At 39.0% G+C, this 12595-nt stretch overlaps 1 protein-coding gene across 1 annotated transcript in view; it reads left to right on the top strand.

Moving 5' to 3' along the window:
* The window catches only part of xylt1 (xylosyltransferase I), a 127714-nt gene that overhangs the window by 94212 nt on the left and 20907 nt on the right, over positions 1-12595 (top strand). The window contains exons 8-9 of the mRNA XM_012870222.3: positions 578-843; positions 8449-8647. Of these exons, the coding sequence (XP_012725676.2) occupies positions 578-843; positions 8449-8647 (465 nt within the window). The remainder of the gene's footprint in view (positions 1-577; positions 844-8448; positions 8648-12595) is intronic.

Below are 12595 nucleotides of genomic sequence, written 5' to 3'. Positions count from 1 at the left end.
GCCTTATACTAAGCTTCTGGATGTAAATATTTGAGCCATTCAGAGAGCTACATGCAGTCCATAACCAATGAAAAAATTTACAAAAACCTATTTGAATAAACTGTGAATGTCTACGTGGGATTAGGGATAATGTAGCCTCTTGAATTAAAATTTATATTTTCTTAATGAGTGAGCATGTTTTTTAGTTTATCTTGTAACCATTTTGGCATTACTGACACAGCCATTTGGAACCTTTAACATATAGAAGTGTATCTGCACATAGGGAAAAGTGAGACCGAATATGGGATCATTTTAATTTTAATACATATTTTAATTCATTCACAAATCTCTAAGAAGAAGATTTCCCCAGGTTGTGTCTGCTGCATTTAGCCACCCCCTACTCTACCTCTTATCAGTCCCTTTTCTCCTCTCTGCCCACCTATCACTTCCACACACATCTCACCCATCACTTGTGTTCCCCTCGCATCCTGGCACACCACCGTTTAATAATCTCCACCTTTTTTTTCCTTCTCTTTATCTCCTCTGTCCCTGCTTCGCTCCTCTTGCTCGCCTCCCGCCTCGCTCTACGTTTCTGCAGCAAACGGTGCGGCCCACCTTCTTTGCCAGGAAGTTTGAGGCCAGCGTGAACCAGGAGATAGTGAACCAGCTGGATGCCTACCTGTTTGGACCATTTCCTCAGGGAACGCCGGGACTGAACTCGTACTGGGAGAACGTTTACGACGAGCCAGATGGCGTCGCCAGCCTGTCGGACACGCTGCTCACGTACTTCCACTCTTTCACACGGATGGGCCTAGTGAGGGCTGCGGCCTCGCTCCAGGGGAACCCAAACGATCACAGCTGCAGGTTAGTTTTGTAAAAATGTGTGTGCACGGGAAGGTAAACAGCCAATGCATAGAGCCTTTCAGCATTTATTTCACTACATCCACTCTTATTATTGTCGTTATCATCGCACACCTGCAGCTTGTGTTCATCCTCAGTTTGTTTTCTTGTCAGAGGCCAAATGCACCTTTATTAGCTCTAGAAACCACATTGTAACGCACATAAATGGCCTTTTGTGTTTCTCCTTGTGCATCGCCTCATAAGATCACATGTCATGGAAATAGGATAACAATGGATAGCTTCAATAAGCAACTGGGAGGCCTGGGTAAAGCCTTTCATTTTGTAACACAATATGACACCGTCAATTTATCCCTGAGATAATGAGGCTATATAGGTCATACCACAGAAAGCCAGGCTGGTCTATTATTAGTAGAAATGAATGAATTTCAAAGTGCTATTAACATACTGTATGTGGTTATAATGACAAGAAGACAAAGCTGTATACTGGCTTGATGTACTTATGTCATTTTAGTTGTAGCTGATGTCACAGACTTCTAGTTTATTTTTCTATCATCAAAACGTGTCTGCATGACTTTTTCAAACAGAAGATAACTGAGATGCACCAATCTCTGATTTTTATAACTCTTTTGCCTCCTGATCAGATTTATTTTTTAGAATAACCGTTTAGAAACATATACAAAAATATGTATGTGATTACATTTACTGTGATTACCATTACCGAGTTCAAATTTAGTTCTTAACATCTAATATTAGCAGTTAGCGTGGATGGTTTACTGTGAGTGTTCTCTAGATTGTACGTCCTTGTCTTAACTCAGTGATTTCCAACAGGCTGTCAGTATTTCCAAATCTCATATGTTCCATAACAGATAGAGCTCAAAGGGATTAAACAGAGCTTCTTGCTGCCATACATTCAGCCTTCCTGTTATCTGGTAAAAATCTTGCTCTCTCTCTCTCTCTCTCTCTCGCAGTCAGAATGAGCAGCTGACCTGACTTGACCAATTGTAACAAATGCATTTTCTTATTTTAAATTCCAATATAATTTCACCTTACTGATACTGAAAATAGCTAACTTCCTATGAGTCTCCTATCAGTAACAGCTTCCACATTGATAAGCGATGTGTCAGCATAATGTGGTTGGATTTGGTATAGGTTGCATTCATTGATCAGAAAACAATGCAATTTTTAAGTATCCAAATATTTTGTCAACAGTCAGCGATGCTCAGTCTAAAGATCACGCAATTCCCGCCAACAGAACAGTTTTTCGATGCATTTCTAGAAGAATCTAAAACAGAATAAAGGAAACTTGTTGTAATATATATTCTTATCTGGTCAGGTGTGTTTCCATCCTGTCTTCTTATCCCTTAGCTGGTTGAACCAGATCATGAGCTTGGTTCTGCTGGACCTCTCTTCCTGTCAAAAAGGATTTTTCCTCTCGACACTCACTCTGTGCTTGCTCAGGATAAGAAGTTTACCACAAATTTGATCCAAACTGTTGATTTGCTCAAATTGAACACTTAACAGCTGGAATACTATGATTTCTTTAATCTTATTTTTTGAAATGGCACTTTAGTTAGATGTAATTTGACTTTGTGTTATTAGTCTGAAAGTGAATATGACAGTTCTGCTTAAAATGAATTAAATTATTGCATTCAAATTGGATAACAGCTCATTTCTTACTCTTCACACTGCAACCACACTTCAGAAATCAGCAAAGGTTCTGTGCAAACAATAGTTTGAAAACAATTGTGCTAGATAGAATTCCGGCTTCAGTGTTGAATGAGCTGTGTTAAAAAAGATTTTAAGGATGGAAGGGGTAATAACATATGGCACTCATTAATGTAAATGAGATGGTAAACAAAGGGTTTGTGCGCTCCTCACAGAAACTCAAACATGACCGTTTCAAAAAGATGCACACGAGACGCATATGAGGTTAGACTGGTTATAAGACAAACAAGAAATGCAAATGTTGCCTATTTAAAAATAATTTTTGGAAGAGATTCAGCTGTTAGATGAATCAATTAATTCATCTTTTAGTCAACTGATATAAAAGCAGCCAGTAGCAGCATCCCTAGCTGGGACACTTTGTAATCTAACCTAATTGAGGATTATTGCTTTTGTTGGTTGTCTTTCATTTGTGCGGTCCGCATCATCACGCTCGGGGAAAGTGTCCGATCCCGACCGTCAGAGCCGCGGCCTGTGCTGCACTTGCTGTTGTTGCGTGAACCCAGACAGCATAGCAGAAGCAATCTCCCCTTTGTATGAACTGCAATAATTTCCTCCTCACATACAGGACGTGAAGCACCAGAACACCCCCAACCTCCTTCCTGCATTGTAAGTGTTCTATAAAATGTTCCAGGTAAAAGCAAGAGATGAAAGGAAGGCAGATTTTATGGTCTCCATATGTTGAACCTAAAAACAGGCATCTGTCAGCTCTAGCTGTTTTTATTTAGACCCTCTATCCGTTACCATAGAGGACAGCAACATAAAAACAACATCCCTATATGTACATTAGATATCGTCAAAAATCTACCTTCACACACATGAACTTGAATGACATTTCATTCTTAAACCGTAGAGTTTAATATTTTGCTGCCATAAAACCTTCAACTCCTATTGGAAGGCATTTTACAAGGTGTAGGAGTGTGATAATAAGATGTTTAACCATTCTTCCAGAAGCTCATTTGTGAGGTCATACACTGATGTTGGATTTGGAGGCCAGGCTCACAGTATCTGCTTTAAATCACATTGATAATTTGTTTAACAATCAAATGTAGTAGACAAAGTACTGAAAGAACAATGTTAGGAAAGTCTAACCTGGACACAGCAATACAGTGTAAAGATTGTTCTAAAACTATACAAAGGAATCAGTGCATGGGCAAAAATTACAATAATGTCCTAGAAATCCAAAAAATGAATAGAAGATTTATGGATGTCATCCAGTCATAAAGCGTGGGGTAAAAATAAGAAACTGGACTAAAATATAGAAAACAGCTGTTTATTTCTAAATATGTTGTCATTTAGCAAATGACAACATATTTAGTGACAGGACTTTGATTGGTTCATTCATCTTGTTAGGCCTTTTAATCCTATTTGTCTGTTATAATCTGGGACAATGTGAGTGTTTCGATGACCAAGGTAAACTCCTACAAAACTAGGCTACTGACTTAAATACCCTATTGTAGAGTCCTGCCAGAATCCTGGCTCAGTCAGTAAGAGAAGTTTTGACATTCTTAGGTTTTGATTCACTGCTAAAATCATGACCGGCACCAGAGTCCAGGGATGCAGCTACTTTATGCACATACAAATTATTTATGTGTAAAAAAATAAGAGAAATAAAAGGGAAACAGCATCTCATGCAGTAGGGTACTTTCACATGATTAGAATTCATACTGATGCCTCTTTAGAATATGTTATGTTTTATAATGAACCATAATTTCAATGCTGCTCTTAGTTCTTTGATAGCCTCATAATACCGAGCTTCTATTGTCTGTGTTGTGGCGGCTCGTCTGTCCAAGCATAGAAGTGCATTTGCATTTTGTTTTTTTTTCTTCGACACTTAATATTCCAGGGTAAATGTACTAAAATGTTCTGGCAACATTAAAGGAACTATACCAGTTGACATGCATGAGCCTCAAGCTCGTGCACAATCTTTCAGAGGAAACAAGGCTTCATCGAGGGACTTTTCATCTTCGTTTTCTTTGACATAAATGGCTTCGTCTCAGTTAAAGGATATTTTCTTACGTGAATGGTCATGCCGTGATGTTCTGTTTACATACCTTGTTGTGGAGGAACCACGGCTTAGCAACAGCCCTGCACTCTGTTGCACTAACAGATAATTGCAGCCGTGGAGACTATAAAACACCCCCCTCTCCCACACAACACGCCCATATACGTGCAACACGGCCAAAGACTTTACAGTTAGAGGACAGGGGGAGGTGTATTTACCGGGGGCCGTGTTTTCTAGTGGTTGCGGCTGCAGCTATACCCTTCTCCTTTGTTGAGGCATTGGCAAAGAAAAGTTTTCCCAAGTTGTCCCCATTTTGCTGCTTAAAAATAGCCTGGACTCACTCAATCACGCAATTAGTTTATTTTTTATCATCAAATTCCGTCTTTTAATTCATTCATTACGTAAAAAAAAAACGTTTTTTTCTTAACTAGACACAAATAAATTCAAGTATAGTTCCCTTAAAAAACAATTTGTCTAAAAGTGAACAGCAGCTGTAAAGTGAAGCACATTAACAACTTAAACTACACTGCGCAAAAAAAGTAAGTCTCCAGGACAGGATCTAGTCGTCTGCTGTGTGCGTACCTTGGGGTCTGGTTGTTAATGATGTTGTATATTGTGCATCTAACTATAAACACAGTTACAATGCAGATGTTGTCTTTATCAGCTGATATTTTGTGGAACCCCTTTAACTATCAAACTGCCTCCAGGGTTAATGTGGCTGAGGCTTCTGTTGTAAATCGTATACATACATATTGGAAGCAGTTTGCCAAATTGGTTAAATTTTTTTTTATCTATAACCATAACATATTAAACTGCTTATTTAGTTAGAAAGTGCCTTAAAGAACATCCCAAAATAAAGGCAAAATTGCTACATGTCTTTAGAAATTTGGATTTCTTTAGATTATGCACTTTGCTTTTTCTTTTTTTTTTTTTACTTTTCTTCCATAGTCTAATACTCCTGGATAGTGATAAAGTGTTTCTCTAAAACTCTTTTTAATAGTACAAATCTAGATTTGGTACTCTCTCTACAATAAAATTAAATTTGATATTCATTGTATTCACATATTTATATTTAGGTTTCCTTAGAAAGAAAACCTTTTAACCAATCTTATCTATCTGCATAAGTCGATTGATTGACTTTGTAAAGTGCTTTAAGATGACATGTGTTGTGAATTAGCACCATACAAGTAAACAACATTTTATTTATTAATGTTATTATATAGATTTTCTTAAAACATTTGGGAAGAAGCACAAAAGAAATTGGAAATACCACGAGCTATTGAAGTACTCTGAAAGAATATAAACATGGTGAATGCATAAATTTGGCTTCTCTGGTTTGTCGGCATAATAACTGAATGCACAATTAGTCCAGCGAACTGATGCATAGCTTTGTCCCCGGAGCTGGCTTTATCTATATTTTTCCCTCTGAAATTGTACCGATCAAGCCAAGTAATCCAATCGATCCGAGCTTACCTTGAAGCGTGTCGCAGCAGAATGCTTACCTCGGAGTTTATTTAAGAGCTGCCTGTTGTGCTACGTTTGCTCACACATGTGGCAGGGGTGTCTGTCGCTACATGCAGGCATGTCATCTAACAGATGGATGGTTTATCTTCGATATAAAATGGTGGCGAAAGAGGAGAGGAGAACAAGGAGAGTGATTTGGCACTTTTAGCAGCTTGCTGTGACTTTCTTGGAGAGGCAGGGGAGTAAAAGCCTGAATGGAGCTTCTGTGCAGGTTGCAGCCCGGCCTCCTTCACTCTGCCTCTTATATTGGCTTTTTGGAAAGGCGGGTCGGAGAGGCCTGAGATCTGAGGTAAAGCAGTCTGAAACAAAGTGCATATAGCTGCAAAAGGAAAAATAAAGGAAAGGAGAGAGACAGCGACACAGAAAACGAAGCAGGAGATTGGGGTAGTGTGCAATCCTTGGGGGTGTAAATATTTGCTGTTCTGCTTGTCAGGGTTGCGTTTGCCAGCTCTGGTTGACTTCTGGTCCTTTAGCTGAATACTGATGAGGTTGTCTGCACAGGGAAGCCTGGGGGGAACACTGTGTGTTTCTGTTAAGGTGTGTGTGTCCAAAAAAAAAAGCAGGAATAAGGAGTCTGGGAAGCACAGAGATTAGGAATCTGGGTGAGAAGGAGCGAGAACATGAACAATCAGCAGCTGTGGAGCAGCATCCCCCAGCAGCGCCCACCCTCAATGCCTTTTTCATGTTTTTCCAGAAGTCACTCCGGCTGTCTGCCCTAAGGGCGGCCCTCTGCCACATTTGAAGCCACGCGCAAATAAACACACTAATCACAGGGCAAGATCTTCATTCTGCTTCAGATAACTGGATGACCCAGTTCAACTCTGTGCTTCCAGCTTGCATGTTTTTTTTTATGTCTTTGTTCACGTCAGCACCTACTTAACAATGTGATTTGTTATTTATCATTATATTATATTTTTTATATTAGTCCTTAAAGATTTTAAGGTGCATTATATTGTCAAAAGTATTGAAACGCTGGCTTCTACAGACACATGAACATCCATTGCATCCCATTTTTATTGCAGAGGCATTGATATGAAGCAGTCCCCACACACTTTTGCTGCTATAAGAGCTTAAACTCTTAAGAGAAAGCTTTCAACAAAGTTTAGGACCGTGTTCATTGCAATATTCAAGAATGAAGACGCTTTATTATCACTATGTTTTATCATAAAAAAAAATGTGGTTCCGAATGCATGGCTCAGAATGCACATAAGGACACAGAACACGCAGACACAGCAACACATGATCTTCCTTTTCTTCTTCTTTACAAGTTGATTACACTAGCCAACATCAGTCCCTGAGGAGCTTATTTGTGCATGTAGTTTGAGCATTGACCATTACACACACACACATATATATATATATATATATATATATATATATATATATATATATATATATATATATATATATATATATATATATATATATATATATATGAGCATTTCCCTCAAAATATACCAGGATCACAAATTCAGGTGAAAGATATGATAAGTTACAGGGAGTTACAGCATTATAAACACAATAAATATATATAAATCAGTATATATTATATATTGTCAGTAAATGTTGCAGGGCTTTAAAAAAGCATGTTTAAGTCATCTTATTTTTAGTACTTGAAAACATGAACTCACAGATTCTTAGGCTGTATTAAAGGATCCTATAGAGTAGTATTTTTTGATTTTCTTTTTAATCAGACCTAAATTGCTAGCATTGAATACAGTGATAAAATCTAAACAACAGACCTTAAATTTAAGTAAGGGGTTTTGGTTTGCCAACACCAGCAGCACCTGTCTGTTCACCCATGACTAAATTCTGTACCGTTTTGTATTGTGCTGAATTCTTTTTCATTTGCCTTTAGAGTACTTTGGTGCAACCGATTCATGTTTTTAAACCTGATTTCAAGATGAATCTGTAGCCATGGAGGTGGTTGGAACACCTGAATTAGATCATTTTGATATTATAGTTTCCTTATCCCTGTTTTTTTTCACTATTCAGAATCAGATTATGAAACTTATGAACTCCATCCACACAAATGTGGGTTTAAAAGCCCACAAGCAGCACTTCCTCCGAATGATCTGTATTGTCGACATGTCTTTGACCGATTACATCTCTGTTAAAGGTCATTGAATTAATGTCCACCATGTCACACAATTACAAAGCACATTGACTCCCCACTAACCTTTACAGCAAGTACACATTTGCATTCGGCCACATTAGCATGTGCCAGGAAGGCTCCCTATAGACGTTACCTAAATAAATAATTTTCCTCTCTCTTTTTTACAGTTTTAGCTGCGAAAAAGCTGCTCCAGCTCCAGCTTTTCTAATCGATTCTCCCATTGTTTTTAACATTGCGGCAGGTACTTCCCGATGGGCCACCCTGTGTCAGTGCATCTCTACTTCCACCTAGACCAGTTCCAGGGCTACCTGGTCAAGCACCATGCCACCAACTTGGCTACAAGCAAGCTGGAGATCATGGAGACCTGGGTGGCTCCCAAGAAGAACTTTGAGCTGACCATGCCTCCAGGAAGCACATTTGGCCGGCTGCAGTTTGCTGAGGTGAGTTTTGTTTGTTTATTTTTTGGGGGGGTTTCATGATGGATAGCACTTATTTAGGCAAAAAAAAAAACAGACAACCAACCATCACCAGAGTGAAGAAGCAAGCTGCATTAAAATGTTTGTCAGCCATCTTGGAGTAAAGTTGCTAGGCTGGCCCCTCCTGGGAAGGTTCCCCACTGCATGCTCGCACTGTGGTTTACTGGGATAGTCGCGTTTCCATCAACGTTTTTTAATGTGCATTTTGAAGTATCGCATTAGAAAGGGATTGATGGAAGTGGCATAATTTGAATTTACTCACTAAATTTCGCAAAGAGGTTTTTGCACTTGCTTAAGGGTGGTTTTTGACGTTTTTGAAAAACAGTAAATGTGCTAAAGAGGAGACAGAAACACATTTGCCAAATCAGTTCTGACATTGCGAACGTTTACCTCCCATAACTGATCAGCTGTTTCTGTTACTCGGATGTTCCCATAATGCTCGAAAACACGTCTGGAAGCAACAACAGGCACGTGTGGACGGACGAAGAGACATGAGAATTTCCTTTTAGCTAAGTCTCATCAGTAAAATAAATAAAAAATTCCATTCACTATAAATGTTCTTTTTTGCGATATTTTAAAAGTTCGCTCAAAATTCACATGGGAATTGGATGGAAACACAGCTATTGGCTTAGAAATAGCTTTGTGACCCTTGCCGGATAACCAGATGTGACTGACATTATTTCTCGTCTGTTTTTTCAGTTTCTTTAGATCGCAGCATGATATGTTGCTTTTGAAATCTTTTAGCTGACTTTTTGTTCTCATACAGGGGATTTTCTAAATTCACAGGTCTGACCATATTCATGCCTGGGTGTTGCAAGTAAAACGGGACCAAACAATTTATCTGTCAGTTCTTGATATTGTGATAACTGTCATTGCACTGGGTTGTTATAAATTAAACCCTGCAACCAAAAAAGGACAAAAAAAAGGATAAATGTATAATTCCAACTGTATGCGGCTCACCGCTGTGGTAACCTTTTATTCATTGTTATGTTGGTCATATTTATAGCAGCACATTTTCACACAATTAAACCTTTGCCTGTGGTAGCCTTGTAAAATGCAAATTGATTGAATTCATCCGGGTTTACGGGGATTAGCGGCTCACGTGCCGCTCGTTTGTTGCCTCCTAATATAATGACTCCTCACCTTCACACTGGGATGCTTCCCCTGATTGTCTTGTTATGTTAATCTTTGTCTCTGCTTAGGATACAGCCACTCAGCTGCGGTGTGACAGCCACAGTCTATTCTTGAAAGAAATTAACTGAGCAAACATAAATTGACCTTTTTCCTCTCCGCCTCATCCTGCACGGCTCCGTGCGAGGCAGAAACGGGAGCAAATCTCAAACCCTGAGTTAGTTTGTTCTGTTTGAGCTTGCAGCGAGCACACCTGTGCCCACCTTGACCTTGATTCACCCTTGGGAGCCATCTCAAAAGGACCCCCCCCCCCCCCCCCAAAAAAAAAAAAAAAGCCACAGTTTGTGCGTCATGCCTATGAAACCACGAGTGACAGGAAAGCAATGTGAGCGGAGGCTTTTATCTGGATGCTAAGCTCTGGAAGGCTTTCGCAGCCTGGCGCAGGACAGGGGCTGTCACTCAGTTTGTCCATCTGTCAGTCACAACCGGCGGAAAGAGCTTAAATGAGACAGCGCGACTCTGCCGCGGAAAGGCCTGCGCGTTTTGTCAACGTAGCAGATATGAACCCTATTACTCAGGTTTTACAACTGTAGTTTCCCCAGATAAAACACACGGCTGACTGAACAACGTGTTCCCTGTCCTTCTTTAGATATGTGCACAGGCAGATACGTTTCTTTCTTTTCTCTCTCTCCTTTTTTTCTGCCTCCCAGCTGCTTTTATGGGTCTTTTTTTACACTTTGATTTAATATAGAAGCACTTGAAGCCAACACAGTTAAAAAATGTGTGTTTCACTTCACGTTGAATTTGACATTGAGAAGTTTATTACTCTGCTGCAGAACAACAGTTTAGTCCTTGTTCTAGCATAGTTTTCTAAATTTGTATAGATAGACGTGCAGCACCCTTAACATTTATAGACACCCCTGGAAGGATGTATAAAAAGCCTTAAAATATATTAGCTGTTTATTGCTGTAGCATAATCTATCACCAAAAATAAAATAAAATAATGATCCAAAAAATCATTGCTTGTTGAAAGAGTCCTAGAAAAAAGTGTAAGTGATTAATTTTGCTAATCTATACTTTGCCGTTTGCTCTTGATCAAAATGTTGGGAACTATAAGAACATAATCCACAAATTCATTTTTCCTTCTAAATATAACTGGATACTCTTCAGTGTAGGAAAGACAAGAGCACATGCCATTCAAGTAAAGCAGATCTGTGCTCATTTTCATAAGGCCGGAAAAAGTTACAAGAAAATAGTGATTTTATCTAACCTTGCCTACATATCTACAATGAGACGAGTACTCAAAAAATTAAACCATCTTTAACTGAAACTATCAAAGCTGGAAGAAGGCCTGAGATTTTTTGCCTCGACACAGTACAGAGGATATTAAGGAAGGTGAAGAAACTTCTCTAAAGCTCATTGTTGGAGAACTGCAGCATAGAGGGGGGTGGGGGGGCTCAATATAAAAAATAACAGATAGGTGGTGCAACAACAAAAAGGCCTTTTCTGTCCTTTCATCAAAAAAAAAGAAACATGTACTCAAATATTAATGAAATGTGTGCTTCGGAGAGACCAGAATTAGAGGCAATACACACTTGAGTCCTTAAAACAAAGGATGAATATGTGAGCAAGCACCTTGTGTCTCTTGTTAAGGAGTCATGACTCTTAAATTATCATGTTGATTTTTCCCTCCTTCAATTCTGTCAGTAAATGTGGTAAGAGTACGGAGACATGTCCCCTCATTAAATCTGTGGTCATCCCCTTTAGACTGAAAATAACTGTTTCCCACACAGTCCAGGGGAAAAGAAGGCAGAGCCTTTTTCAGATTTAGGGGTTAATGTCATCTCAATTAACAAAACTGATCTGGTCTTCACAAGGTTCCTAAAATTTCTATCTAACCTGAAATTGACAAAAACACTTGACAGATTCCATTTGTCACAATTTATTAAACAGAACCAAAGCCAGAATATATATATATATATATATATATATATATATATATATATATATATATATATATATATATATATATATATACATATATATATATATAAAACGGTTTCCTCTAAGTTTATCCTTGCTCTTACAAACATGATTTAATTGTTAAAGTAGAAGCCAGGTGTGAACTTGGAAAGGGTTTTAAGACCATTTCTAAAATATTTGTCCGTCATTCTGCACAAAGGGAGATTATCCTCAAGCAGAAAACTTAAATCTTCCCAAGAGTGGACAGCCTAGTAAATGATCGTAGAAATATCCAACCAAGAGCTGCATCTCAGACTCTACAAGCTTGTTCCCATTACTTTAAAAAAAAAAATTGCCTAAATCTGACTCCAATGTGAGCTGTTAGTGGCTCCACCCTGACCCAGATGAGCAAAAAAACTTTAACAATGACGCTCAATACGCTTTGGACCAGGAAACATGGAAGAAGTAGGTTTTATGGTTTAAAGTGTCAACGGGAGCCGTGTACTGTGCCAGCGGGTGCTGAGGGGCAAATGTACAAATAAAGAGAAAGTGAAACTCTGTATTCTGGCATTTTACGGAGGTGTGCTGCACAGAGGCCTGTTTGGATGTGGGGACGCAGCCAGGGGTGGTGGGTCAGGGATGTCAACAAATGGTTAAATGGTAAATGGTCTCTTCACAGAGACCGCATGCATTCATCACTTTAGGAAGTCGAGGGCAACTTTTAATCATATATGCCAGCGCCTCTCGTCTCGACTCTTAAGGCAGGACACTCGTCGCAATCCTTTGTCACACTTTGCAGCGGGGGCAGATTCCCACACG

Source organism: Fundulus heteroclitus, chromosome 5 (genome assembly GCF_011125445.2).
Source record: "Fundulus heteroclitus isolate FHET01 chromosome 5, MU-UCD_Fhet_4.1, whole genome shotgun sequence".
Lineage (NCBI taxonomy): Eukaryota > Metazoa > Chordata > Actinopteri > Cyprinodontiformes > Fundulidae > Fundulus > Fundulus heteroclitus.
Note: the sequence above shows the minus strand (reverse complement) of the source record. Positions and strands in the feature narration are given on the sequence as shown.